The following is a 14,343-nucleotide window of genomic DNA, read 5'->3' on the forward strand; positions in this document are numbered from 1 at the left end:
CTTGAGATAAATTGGAATCAGGATTGCAAAGGTGAGACAGCTTGAGACCACATGTTATTCTTTTAGGCAAAGCAAAATTATCTCTGACCTATCGGAACATTACAGTTAGGGATGCAACTTTTAAAAAGAAATAAATAGTTATTTCTAATGGATTTTCCAAGTGTATGTGGAATACTTAAGGAAATAAAATATAAAGTATAGTTTATAATGTTTTTACACTAGCATTTTCTCTTTAGAACTGAATATTTAAATTCACTTTTCACACTATATGAAATAACTTAAAATTTGTCTTGATAAAAATCAAATCAGTCTCATTTTTTGTTTACATTCTTTCATCTTTGAGTTTTGAGTGGCTGCAATATTGAGATTCTAAAAATAAAATACAAGCATTTAGCTTGCATTTAGCTTATTTAGCTTATTACATCACTTAAAAAAAAAAAACCCAAAAGTCCAAGCTTACTGTGATATCAAATGCTGTTTCATCTTCCAGTGCAGACTGTATTCTGTCTCTAGAAATAAAAGCGCAAAACGTTAATGATTAAAATAAAGCTGAGAAAATTCAGCAGAATCCATAATAAGTGAAAGCACTTAAAAATACCTTTACAAAAATGTTCTTTTAAAAAAATACTAGAAGTTGCAAAGGTAATAAGAATAGGCCTGTTTACAACTTTCATTTCTGTAAATAGATAACAAATAGACATACATATCAGCACCTAGTTCCATAAACAGATTATTAATAGGTACTTAATTGCTTCACTCCATATTTATAAACTCATAAAAAAATATATTCAAGAAAGTCAGCTCAGTGCAAAAATATAACGTGCTTTTCAAAGGAATTACCTATAAAGCGAGGACAACAGTCTCCAAGTTACCATCTCCTGCTTGAGAAGCCACAAGACACTGGCAGTTTTTGAAAACTTTTGCTGTCCAGGAGTTGCCCGATAAACTATTTTCCCTAGTATATTCACCTGAGGTAAATAAATTCATACATAGTTAATATTGCCCATCATTGTATTTTTTTTCTAAGCCATTACAGCAATCTTTTCATTATCCTGAATGCTTTCAACAACCAAGTTTGATTACTATCTCTTCAAAATAGGTAGATGATACTCCACGTCATAAATTCCCCTAATTATTAATAAAAATAATATTAACACAGCCTAGAGGCCATAAACCAAGAGAGTAGCTTTGTTTTGCAACGCACTGTACAAACCCAGGATAAAAAACAGCTTATGTTGATCAATTAAAAAGCACCAAAAGACTGGGAGGAAGAAAAGGCAACCACTGAAAAAAAAACAAACAAAAAAACCCCCATCAAAATCCCCAACTTTTTTCCATATACATCAATATCAAACATAAAGTCAACCCTACTGGTATTTGTGACAGCATTTATGCATTTATAAGTGCCTGAAAGATATCCTTTCCTTTCTAGCTCTGTTAAATGAGGAAACCCAAACTGTTGGTTACCACATAATTTACAGTATCACCAAAAAGAAATTCTATTATCTTTTCCTTTATTTATTACGAAGAAAACTTAGACAATAAAGCCTTCTCCATCAGTAGCTAGTTCCAGAGCTCCTACTACTTCTGAGAACAGTCCCAAACTCTCACATTTTAGGAGTACCCAATTTGTCAGGCATCAATATATTAATCAGTTTTCAAGTGGGAGGTGAGCAACAGATTTGCAGAAAAGAATGAGGTGTACCATCACGATGCAAGAGAAGAGCATGATCTTCTGTTCCCTTCTATTACCTCCCAGAAAATAGGAAAAGAGTTCATGGCTGCTAGGAGCCACTGGGCTGATCTCAGGGTACAGCTGAGAAGCAGCATGAGAGCTCAGGGCTGTCCCTCCACCCCCATCCCAAGCCCCATCAGCAACATCCAAGCCAATCCTTGGAGCAGCATCCTTCACTCTACTTTTGTAGGTCCTTGGCAACATACAGTCAACTCCCCCCAATTCCACATGCCTTAAAACAACCACTCTGTATTCCATGATCTTGAAGAGGGTATCCATATTCTCAAACAGGAGGAATGGAAGAGACTTTCTTTTCCATTTCAGCTTGGAAGTTCCACCATCTCACAAAATAATCAAGTTCACATTTATTTTCCTTCTCTTGTCTGCTTCCCACTTGGGAACACAATTGTGGTACATGCCTCATTAAAGATCTCAGTGTTCTCCAACTCTGCCCCAACAACAAATTTGCACAAAACAGGGCTAGCAACCTTCTACCAAGAATGCATTTTCTTAACATAGACACAGGTATGAAGTCTCTTAAAAAAATTATCTGCCCACCTCTCTTTTTTGTGATCAACACTTATTGACAGAAGCATCATAATTTCTTCCTTTCAAACTGTCAATCCCTGCTGATGCTGAACTGTCAGTCAACAGCCAATCAAATAAAAAACTGTGTCTAAAAGCAGAGGCACCTTAAAGCTAAAGTCAAGCCCTCTACTGCCAGCTTGTTAGTAACGTAGCAGAAAACTCTTAAAGCATCATAATACAATGATTTTTGTTATTTATACCCGAGAGAAGTAAGTACATTTTAATCCAGCTTATTATCATTAACAAAAAAAATCTATACATCTGCTCATGTTTATTGTCACTTGACACTTGTAGTGGAATGGCAGCCAGATGACATTTTTAGTATTCAGCAAGCTACACAATGGGTATTCCTGTGCCAAAGTAGCGTATGAGGAAAGAGAGATGCTATTCAATGCTAGTGTTCAGTGACTCATAAGACTGCAACCAGCTGGAAGATTTAAAGTATCTATGTTAAGCACTGTGACTTCTCAGCTTAAAGAAAAATAGCAATACTACTTTGGGAAGGGACTGTAAAATAAAGTAAATAAAAACCCAAGCAAACTACTTACCTGACTGTTACAAATACTTTCGTACTCATCCACAAGATCGAAAATGGTAGTTGATGTATGCTTCAGGAAGGAATGCAGAAAGTCTGAGTACATGCTCATAGTCGCTAGAACAGATTTAAGAAGAAACAGCCATATTAGTCAGACACAACTTGGTAAAAAAAACTCAGACTACAAAAAAAATCCTTCTGATGACAAGGCATCTCATCTTTCGTAAATCTAAATGAGGACAATGATGATATGAACTATTTATATCCCATAAAGTCAGAAGAACTTATCAGCTAAGATAGTAAGATACACAGAAGCTACGAGGTAAGTCAAATAATTATAAAACTTTTGCAGATGACAGGTTTACAGCAAAAGTTTTAACAACAAACTCATTTGTGTATCTCCACAAAACTAATCCAGTTTGCGTCTTATATCACCAGAGCATCCCATTGTGCCATCAGGTTCCACAGAAGACACAAACTCTCAAAACTCCAATAACTGGAAGAGATTAAGTTCCTGAACTTTTTAAACTAGACTGTTTTTGACAAAGAAATATCAGCAAAATAATACAGAAAAAAAAAGAACATATATATTTATATCCCACAAATAAAAAATGCGGTCAATTATTATGAAAACTTCAGATTGTCTCACCAGCTTCCCCAGGATCATCCTCACGCAACAGTACAGCGCTCAGAGTGACATCTTCTGTCATATTGGACATGTCTAGATTTACAAACATTCCTGTCTGCTGAGGTGAGAGTGCCATTGTCCAGCTACTTTCATCCAACTAAAAGTGTAACAAGAACATAAGGGAAATAAATAGCAATCTCAGACTATTATAAGCCTAGCTCCAAGTTTTCTCCTTCTATATGAACGGTATAAACAGAGCAATCCTAAAAAACTAATAGTGAAATAACTGCCTTTAGATAAGGTGCAACTATGCCTTTAAAAAAGAGCTCTCAAAAGAAACTTTAATCTGGAAAAAGGAAATGTTCAAATTTTTTCAGGAAATAACTAAGGTAGAAGCTAATCTAAGAAGACCATCTACTTTAAAACACCATGTGTCACTTTTCATCTTAAAACAAATAAATCACTCTAAACTTTCATATTCTATTATGCTAAATGATTACTTAGTATTTTGTCGTTCAAAGTAAAAAGAGACAGAATAACACTGACTGGGTTGTGAAGCAGCTGTGAAAAGTTAAGCAAAATAGTTAAAATTTGATTCAGAACCATTTATCAGTCTTTCAACCTTCATGGTGAATTGCTCAAAACCATTTGATCGAATGAAGCAACACACGTTTAAAATAATAGCAAGTATCAGAATATTAAGGGTGGAAATAAAGACATACCTATACTTTGTGGGAGGTATTTCAGGGGAGGTATTTGGTAACATATCTGACATCAGAGCAGCAAAATGACCAAAACAGAAGATAGACTGTACATATACTGCACTGACTGTACAAAGACCTAGAGATGTGCCACTGGTTGATTCTTCTTTCCAGACCCTTAAAATGGTCCCACCCGAACAAGTACAAACAGGGAACCAGATGACATTGCTGTAGCAGTCTCTTAAGCATATCCAAAAACTGTGGACATATACCTGTTATTCTTCCTTTTATGCCTCAGTTTCTACCCACAGTATTCCTCTTCCCTGATCTCTCTCTGCCATTATTGCCCTCTAGCCGACCAGAACAGAATGCTATAGCACTCTGACTGCAGAGTAAAAATAACAAGAAACTCAGTTCCAGTAAAATTGTATCAGGTCTCTGTGGGAAATACAAAAAGGGCTGATGAGTGTTCTTATCTACCAGCAAGTAAATTTCCACAAGACATAATTTTAAGTCCTTTTTTCATCACCCTCCTGTGAAAGCCTTTTTCTAGTTCCAGGTTTCCACCTGCTAATCTAAACTGGATTCAAGTCAGAGCACTAAATGCTAACCTAAAATGTACTCCACTCACAAAACACTAGTTACAGAATGACGAGAGGCTCTGAATCAGAGGAAAAGTGCCACTGCTAAGAGCTGTATACATGTTGATCAGCTAGGCCCCAGAACCTGATAATTTAAACAAACAAATGGGCTGTAACAAACGATAGAAACAACTAGAAGGGAGAATGAATTAAAATGCACATAAAGACATTGTAACTTGTTTTGAGTTAATTTAAAAATAAACGGAGATACAATACTTCAGACGTCCCTACTGATAACTTTTCTAATCAGTGTTTTTCCAAAGACATTGCAGTAGAAGATAATTAGCGTCATCCGAAAAGTCATCAGAAGCACTTGTTCTTTGAAGTCCAAACTTTTAACATCCAAGTGAAGCCTAATACTGGAGAGTGCTAAAATAAGAAAAATTCTGAAGGTTTAACTTGCTGACAGAACAATTGTCTTTGAAGAATTTGTAAACAAGCAAAGTCAGGATTTTTGTAGTCACAAGCTGATGTTATAAAGACTAGCTTAATACACATGGTGTATTTAGCAAGTCCTTAAAACCCTCTATTATTCCTCACTGCATCGTCTCAAAGAACACCACAGTAATAAATAATACTAGCAGCAAGCAGCAATAGTAGTACTAGCAAGCTTGTACCACTCATAGTTTGTCCTTGGTGCAAACAACACTGAAACACTGTAAACCTGTAGTGTCTTCTAAATTTCACAGGAACTAAAGACAAAAAAGTGCTCTAACCATCTTACCATTGACAGATTGCCAAAAAGTCCAGGAGTTGGTAGAATCAGAGGAGATTTCCCTCCTGTTCCCAGGATGGCAGACATATCTGACGGCTTCATGGAGCTTCGAGTTAGTGCAGTAACTGAAAGAGAGAACGCCTTTTGTGAAAAGAAAAAGCATTTAAGACCACTACGGTCTACGAAGGAGCTCCAAAGGAAGTCTTGTAACGGAGACTTAAGTATTTATGAAATCCTGCTCTGTCACACAAGAAACAGACAAACCAACCTGATGGAGAAATAACTTGCTCCTGTCCATCTTCATTTTCCTTCCATCAGAAAGCTTGCACCAAACCCACAAATGCCAATTATAAAAGAAAAACAAGTCTTAGGCCCAACAACACTTAGAAATAAGGAGATTAATTATCAATAATGGAATTTAATAATCTACACATCTAGTTACGCTAGAGTTAACATCTAGTTAAACACTGTTAACCAAGTCTGGAGCATACCCAAGCCCTAGTTTTTCAAGTAGGGCATGTATAAATGTAAAGACAAAGCCTGTCCATTGTCACTTCAGTTCCTCCTCAAGTCCAGCAGCATTCCAGATAGAAGTCTGAAGCCAGGCTGAATGCAAGTGTATATATGCACCAAATATGTGACATACCTTCAGTTGCTAGAGTTCATTGGTAAACACACACCGTGAGCATAAATAGCAATAAATCTCCAGTCACTCTTTCTTGGAAACTGGTCTCCAAACCCTTAAAGCAAAAGGTAACCACAAGTCTGCTCTACCAAGCACTACATCTGCTCCAGATACTCCTGCACATCAGTGCAGTGCCTAGTGTTCCCAGGAATATCTGACCCATGTTAAAAACAGAGACACTGCTTTGCAAGATGATAAATGCTACATCCTATGACAACAGGGAGCTCCACCACAACAGACCTTCATACAGCCCAAAGACCACAGAATTTGCATCGAGACAGCAGCTGCTTTGGTCCCCTTATCAATCACAAACAGCCTGGGAAGCCATCTAAAAAACACTGGTTGCATCAAGACAGTGACAGCCAAATCAGGAGCTGTGTCAACAGTGCTAAAGAGGGAATGACGCATAGTTCCAACATGTTGTTAGCAAATTTGGAGTGAGAAGTGCTTGTACAACCCTCAACAGCAGTTCTTGATAACAAGACAGCTTCAGTCAGCATTGAGATCATTAATGTTTCCTTTTGGACTTGAGGACTGCTGGAATCAGAGGCATCAAAGATGCCCACAACAGCATATACAACCACAAAATAAAGAGCATGTCCAGGGTCTCCATCAGACTCCATCCAGTTTGGAAGCACAAGATCAAATGCCTATGGCACCTTTTTTTTTCCCTCCAGTGCCTGAGGTAAACAGAACTTTCTTGGAATGTCCCCAGTCCTGAAGATCGCCGAGAGTGTATCTCATCAGATTTCTGACACCCTCAAATTATAAGGGGGTAAGGTCATTGCAAACAGGTACAGGGGCCCTACAAGGCTTTGTATCAATAGGTAGATTTAGTTTTCCATGCATCAGTTTCACACAGATTGAGAAAGCTGAAGAACCAAAAGTTTCTGTCCCAAGGTTTCTGTCCTTGTATTAGCATATATTTTGAATCACCACAAGTAAATTTGCCCTAAACTCTTGAGACGTGAAAGTCAGGCATACTGAAGATCAAAGAGACAAATCAATTTTCAATCTGTAGAACTAGAATTATGGCTACTAAGATTAACAGTCTGCCTCTGAAGTTGCAGATCAAAGCATTTAAATTGTTAATGGGTCATCCTTCTCTCTTCCATGGCACCAGAAAATAACTGCTATATCCTCCCCTACCCATATGATACAATGCACTCAAGGGTTAAGAATTTACAGGGTGGCAGAAAGGAACTAGGATGAATAATCCTCAAATACAGTTTCCAATACCCCCAAATCCACAATCAGGAGAAACTGGCATCAAAGTAAGCAAAAAACCTTGTGCTCAGGAGAGGAGATAATGGATGCACTTCAGAAGAACACTTTAAATGTTCCACTGTAGGAATGGGACTGTACAATGGGAACAGAAACAGGAGCGAAAATGCCGATGCTTTGTTTGTTGCAGAATCTTCGGACAGTTTGAAAGAGAAGTAACTCTAGCCGATGTAGCAGATGACACTTGTGACTCTCAGAAAATCTGTACGATGCAGCGGCAGAGGTAAAACAGAAGAAAGCCAGGATGCCAAGGAGAAATACAGAGTTGTAATGAAGAAGTGCAGAAGCCTTTGAATTAAATAGTGCAGGAACATCAAATAGCAAACCTTTTGTAAGGACTGCCTGTCCACTCATAATGCTGTTTGAAGAGAGTTTATCACAAATCATAGCCACACATGTGGATAACTGTTAGCTGTGTTTAGGGAAGTTTGCAGAGAGAATCATTATTCAGAAACCAGAAAGTCTCCTTCTGAAGTCTGTTAAAAAATAGATGGTAGGTTTACAGAATATATACTGCTGTCTAGTAACATCTCCTGATGTTACATCTCTATGCTGACGGCCACACAAATGAACAGAACTGCTCAACATTAAACCTTCTTGATCAGAGTATTTTGCATCTGTGATCTCTACTTTCACCTGACATCAACTCTCTGTATGGTCTGGGGGCAGCTGCTGCAAAAGCAAACTGTACACTACCTCTTACTGAAATTCTGTACTGTTGAGCTTTCTGAAAATAGACAAAACATAAACTTCATAGTGACAAGATCATGGCAAGCTGTTAGATCAACACACTAACTGAAATAAAGATCTTCATTGAAGACAGACAACGGTCAGGATGGTATACACATGTTCCAATTTGAAGATAAAAGTGGGAAAAGAGCTATTTGATTTTGAAGTGCTCTCTGATCATCACAGTATGACACAGAACGCTTCTCTCTTAAAACAACTAACACATCACCCATTGCCAAGCAGTCCTGAAAGGAGGATGTGGAGTAGCAGAAGGTGCAACCATCCTCTTGGAGCATGATGGAAAACAGACTGGCTAGAGAATGACGAAAAAAAGGAATCCCTTACATAAATGCCTGAATGATGACAAAATAAAGACTACAGGAAGAGACTGTGACAAGAAAAAGGGAGGTAAGTCCTGGTGATGACATGGAAATGTAAGGAATGGGCATGTTTCTTTATTTCACCCATAACTAGTGAGGAAGGCTCTAAGAGGATTACAGACCTTTTCACAGTGTATTTAGTGTCAAGTCAACACTAAGAACAACTTGCAGTTTCACTGCGAGAGCTGTCAATGCTGACACACAAGTAGCTTGTGCTCGAGAAGAAGGCTGATGCTAACAGCATTTGTCTTTGCTGCTGGCTGCCCAAACAGAAGCCACTAGATATTACACTAAACGAGAACAAGCAGGGGCTACACAGAACTTGCCAGGAACCCTGAGAAATCATGAAGAATCAGTCTCTCTGGAACTACCTTTGCACCAGTGCCAGTTTGGGAATAACCCCCAACACGCTCCTAATACGTGTCAGCTGATGCAGAACACAGAGGTTGAGATTGGGAGGTTTCAGGGCAACCTGACCCTAGCCACCATGTGTGGTTCCACAGCCTTTCTGAGGTGTGCCATCTAATTTCTTCTCCTGCTAGTGGAGAGGGAAATTATTTACCAGTGCATCCAATAAATACACCTGGTAGAAAGGTCAGCAACAGAATTAACCTGCCACAAAAACAAACATGGAAAACTATCTCAAGAGACACTACATGACAGACAATCTTGAAGAATTAAAAGCTACTGCAAAACCAAAAGAGGGTTGCGAAAAAGAAGGAAACACAACAAACTAGACTGCTGACTAGTAAAGCAAGAATCAGTTTCAACATGGTACTTGAGAAACTGAAATGATACTGGACATACTCTTGTGCCAAACAAAGAAAACGAAGCTCAAACATGCTCTAAAAACTGAAATGCAAAAATCCATTGCAATTCAGCAATAGCATAAATATATAACATATGAACATATATGCTGACTCCTTCTAGGTGTTTTTTTCCATATTTATAAATGCGTTTAACTTCAGAATCACAGGATCACAAAGTAGTTGAGGTTGGAAGAAACCTCTGGAGGTCATCTGCTCCAACTCCCCTGCGCAAAGCAGTGTCAACTAGAAAAGGCTGTTTAGGACCTTGTCCAGTCAGCTTTGGTTATCTCCAAGGATGGAGACTCCACAGACCGTCTGGGCAACCAGTTCTAGCATTCAACTACCCTTACAGTAAAAAAGTTTTTTCTTATGTTTAAACAGAATTCCCTGTATCTCCTGTTGTGCCTGTTGCCTCTTGTCTTTTCACTGGGCACCACCAGGAAGAGCCTGGCTGCCTTTTTACTCCCTCCCATCAGGTATTTATGCACATTGACAAGATCCCCCCAAGCCTTCTCTTTCCCAGGCTAAACAATTCCAGCTCTTCTCAGCCTCTCCTCATATGTCAGATGCTCCAATCCCCTAATCAACTTTGCGGCCCTTCACTGGGCCCACTACAGTATGTCCATGTCTTTCTCATTATGAATTGTTATCAATTATGAAGCCCAAGTGTATTATTCCTTTAACTAAACACTAAAGAAAGTAGTCTTACCTGGCTGGCGAAGCAATGAACTAGGAGTTCGGGAAATCAACTGTCCTCTGGGCGTCATGTTTCCAATAGTGTCATCCAGGGATGTAAGAACTGATTAATAGACAAGTTAAGAAACACTCTCCTAAACACGCTTTCGGCTCTGTTCAAAATGATTGTGAATACTTGGAAAGGAAAAATATTTTGCTGTAGCTCAAATATCATGAAGATTAAACATCTTGTCTTTCAGACTAAAGCAGAAAGTCCCACTCATAAGCCTGAGTTAGGTCACAAAATGTTTCACCAGAAGCTTAAAAGCTGGAGGGTTAAAAGGGACACTGTAAAGTTCAGAAACCTGAGCACAACAGGTCTGGGACTCCTCACTCCTCCTAACTGCTCAGATCAAAGAGAATACTTTTGCCCCATGAGGAGCTGCTTTATGCTACATAAGCCATAACCAGAAAATCTGAGGCTGAATGGATTTAAAAAAAAGTTCTCTCTCAGTTTCAGGATGCTGATGACTTTAGGCCGTTGCTCTACTTTGCCTCTTCCTGTCAGCAACTAGGTTGAATGCTCTAGGTATGGTTTACTAAGTAGTAGTTGTGTAAAAGTTTCAGTAGCCTATGTTATATCAGTGTCCAAGAACATCATGATTCTTAGGGACAATATAATCAGGGCCAATATCTCACTAGTTTTATTCTGCTTGCAAAAAACAGAAGGATGAGCAAGTGTACTGGATTCCTTTGCTATCGTAACCAGAAAAAACCCATTATATTAGCTGTAAAATTACAAGGTACTTTTTCTTATTGTAAATAAGTGGGGGGAAAAAAATCTGTGGAAATATAAATCTATGTCTGTGCACTCCTCTTGCTATTACTGTGGATAGAAAGTTAAGAAACGCTGAATAATCTCAATATTCTGACACATGCAAAAGAGCATAAAACCATAAAATTAAGATATAATGGAGTGAAGAAAACTTCATTTTTTCAAAAACTTAGAGATGAAGTCAGCTATGGCTCACATAGTTCTCTGGGCTGATATCAACCTGAGTTCATAAGCCCATGAAAAACTGTAAAACACCATGCTACACAAACGTGACAGCACCAGTTTAGGAGACAGGTAATGCAACAGGGCATATTTAACCCACAACAGAAATAATCAATCTAAATGTAGTCAAGAATTGACTATACAAGCATTTCGACAATCTCTTACTTTCCCTGAAGTCTACTGAATAATCTGTTCTGAGCCATCACTACCAACAGCTTTGACATGGTTTGAGACTAAAATGCGGGGGGGGAAACGGAGGGGAGAAGGAAAATTCCATTCAGAAGAAATACTATTCTGTGAAAAGGCAAAGAATTGCATCTTTTGGCTCACCCCTAAGTTCTTCTGTAAAGGCCAAGTAATGTATCATGTTGCTGAAAATGCAGTATTTTTCTAAAGGAAACTCATCCAGACTTCCTAGTCACACTTTCAGTCATTAATATCCCTGCCTACTAGTTTTTAGATATTTGTCCTGGTTTCAGCTGGGACAGAGTTAATTTTCTTCTTAGTAGCTGGTACAGTGCTGTGTTTTGGATTTAGTGTGAGAATAATGTTGATAACACACTGAGGTTTTAGTTGTTGCTAAGTAGCGCTTATCTTAAGCCAAGGACTTTTCAGTTTCCCATGCTCTGCCAGCAAGCAGGTGTGCAAGAAGCTGGGAGGGAGCAGAGCCGGGGCAGCTGACCCAAACTAGCCAAAGGGGTATTCCATACCATAGAACGTCACGCCCAGTATATAAACGGGTGGAGTTGGCTGGGAGGGGCGGATCGCTCCTGGGGCATCAGTCAGCAGGTGGTTAGCAACTGCACTGTGCATCACTTGTCTTTTCTTGGGTTTTATTTTTCTGTCTTTTTGTTACCTTCCTTTTCATTACTATTATTATTATTATAATATTTTATTTTATTTCAATTATTAAACTGTTCTTATCTCAACCCATGAGTTTTACTTTTTTTTTTTCCCGATTCTCCTCCCCATCCCACTGCGCGGGCTGGGGGGGGGGGCGGGGGGGAGGGGGAGGAGGAGTGAGCGAGCGGCTGTGTGGTGCTTAGTTGCTGGCTGGGCCTAAACCACAACAATATTGCAATCATAGTTTTGTTTTTGAACTTTTCTCCTTCCTAATGCATGAAAATATCACACAGAAAAGAAAACAGACTACAGAAGGGGAAAGTATGAGACAGTTCAATAGCAAAATTTTGACTGCAGAATACTTCACAAATCAGATAACAATTTCACATTATATTCATACATTCCTCACTTTAAATGGCTATAAAACAAAGAGTAACTTGCTGTATATTTGAAAACCATTCTCAACATGCTCAAAATCAAAGCAGTGGTAAAAACACATGCACCTTGTGAACACAGCAAGCAATGACTGAAGAGAAGATAAAAAGTCTTTACAGAAAAAGGATACTAGAAACTTTTTTCTGAGAGCTTTGCTTCCGTCCAGGTCTGGCAATCTCTGCATCACGGGGGGATGACATGTCTCCAAAACCATTTCTAGAGAACAGCAACATAGACACAAAGTAAGCAGGCGAATCCAAGCAGAACATACAACACGATTTTTTTGTTGCTTCAAGTAACTCCACAACTGGGAAACTTAAACAAAGCGTAAGTCACCTCTAATTCTAGTACTGATGTCCACTTTCCTCTACAGAACATGTAAGTATCACTCATCAGCTCAGGAAAATGAGTTTGTCTGAAAACCCACGCTTTGTTCCTCCTACACCACAACAGACATTTTCTTATTAAAAAAAAGAGCTAGTAAGAGATACAACTGTATGAAATTCAATGTTGAACTGAAAAATTAAATCAAAAGAATGACATGATTTCACTATTTGATTTTTTTCTTCAGATACACAAAAGCACTACAGATTGAGAAAGTTCACATGTCTTGCAGAAGGGGAAAAAAAACGTCAACAATTACTAAAATGCAACGGAGAAGCTACAGGTGGACTGTGAAGGCCACCGCTGTGACTGCCTAAGCAGGCCTGTCTGTAGAGCACCCTGCCAAGGCCCGGCTCAATGATTCCTGCGTAATTAACAACTTCAGTTTAATCCATAAATATATTCCAGAAGAAATCAACCAGATTTAAAGCTCTCGGGTGACAGAAAAACCTCCGATACCCCTCAGAAACTGTTCCAGCCTTGCTGCGTTTTCCAGCCCGCACTGTGAGCACACCGCTCCCCGCTCCTCCGCGGCCGCTACAGGGGGATGTGTCACATCACATCACACCCCCGAGGACCCGGGACCCCCCGCCAGCACCGGCCGCCCCCCACCCCGCGCCTCCCACCTCTCCATGGCGGCCTCCGGCCCGGCACAGCCCGGACTCGAGAGTTCCCGCCTCCGCCAGCGCCGGCCCGCGGCCCGGAAGGAGAGGACCGAGCTTCCGCCGGCGCGAGGCGGGGCCGCCGCACTGCGCATGCGCGTCTTCGGGCCCCCGAGCGCCTTCCGGTAGCCCGGCCTGGGCAGGGACGGGCTGCGGGCACCGAGCCTCGCCGGCAGCACGGCCCCGGGGAAGGACGGCCGGGGAGCGGCCGTGCTAGGCTGAGGGCGGTCGAGCTCCGTCAGGCGGCCGGGGTGGCAGGGCCGGCCCGCCGCCGTGCTGTGGCAAGCCAGGCCGTGGTGGTGGTTGTGAGGGGGTAACGGCCTGACCTGCTGTCCTCTGCCCGGGCGGCAGCTGCCGCCGGCCAAAGACAGCTCTCTTCTGTCAGTCCCCGGGCAGTGGGATCCCGCGTTAAGCGACAAAGCTTAAAAGCCCCCGTGGTTTAAAAGCTTCGGGTACTTTTCTTATTGCACAGAGAAGGACTAATCTGATGCGCAGAGTATTTTCTTACACCTTCAGCTGGAGCAGCCTGCCTCCCGGCCTTTGCAAAGATGAGTTTGTTTTCACCAATTTACAAACTTGTGTCTATTTCTCTTCCTCTCCCATTTCTCCCAGTGTAACTCGGACTACTGGCACCAACTTCAAGAGGTAAAGTAGTAACCACCATGCAGGATCACTCAGCCCTAGCTCCCTGGACAAACTAACAAAGTTACGAAGCTACCTCTCCCCCTTTTGCACACTTGAATTTTGCACACTTTTCAACTATAGAATAATATTACTACTTTGTCAGTACAAATGACTGTGCTTCTGACAGTGGTTCATTTACTTGTGCTCCAGTACAAGGAAAACTGTCCAAACTG

The 14,343-nt window shown here is 40.3% G+C and overlaps 1 protein-coding gene across 1 annotated transcript in view; it reads right to left on the minus strand.

Annotated features, from left to right (window-relative positions):
- NUP107 (nucleoporin 107) overlaps nucleotides 1-13,488 on the minus strand; it is a 32,099-nt gene extending 18,611 nt beyond the window's left edge. Inside the window, exons 1-8 of the mRNA XM_050909017.1 lie at nucleotides 13,451-13,488; nucleotides 12,571-12,656; nucleotides 10,140-10,229; nucleotides 5,553-5,668; nucleotides 3,508-3,643; nucleotides 2,872-2,975; nucleotides 841-968; nucleotides 461-509 (exon numbers count right to left, since the gene is read on the minus strand). Of these exons, the coding sequence (XP_050764974.1) occupies nucleotides 461-509; nucleotides 841-968; nucleotides 2,872-2,975; nucleotides 3,508-3,643; nucleotides 5,553-5,668; nucleotides 10,140-10,229; nucleotides 12,571-12,656; nucleotides 13,451-13,458 (717 nt within the window). The 5' untranslated portion in view covers nucleotides 13,459-13,488. The remainder of the gene's footprint in view (nucleotides 1-460; nucleotides 510-840; nucleotides 969-2,871; nucleotides 2,976-3,507; nucleotides 3,644-5,552; nucleotides 5,669-10,139; nucleotides 10,230-12,570; nucleotides 12,657-13,450) is intronic.
- Between the last annotated feature and the right edge of the window lie 855 nt (nucleotides 13,489-14,343).

The sequence above is a fragment of the Gymnogyps californianus genome, chromosome 1 (genome assembly GCF_018139145.2).
Source record: "Gymnogyps californianus isolate 813 chromosome 1, ASM1813914v2, whole genome shotgun sequence".
In the NCBI taxonomy this organism is placed as follows: domain Eukaryota; kingdom Metazoa; phylum Chordata; class Aves; order Accipitriformes; family Cathartidae; genus Gymnogyps; species Gymnogyps californianus.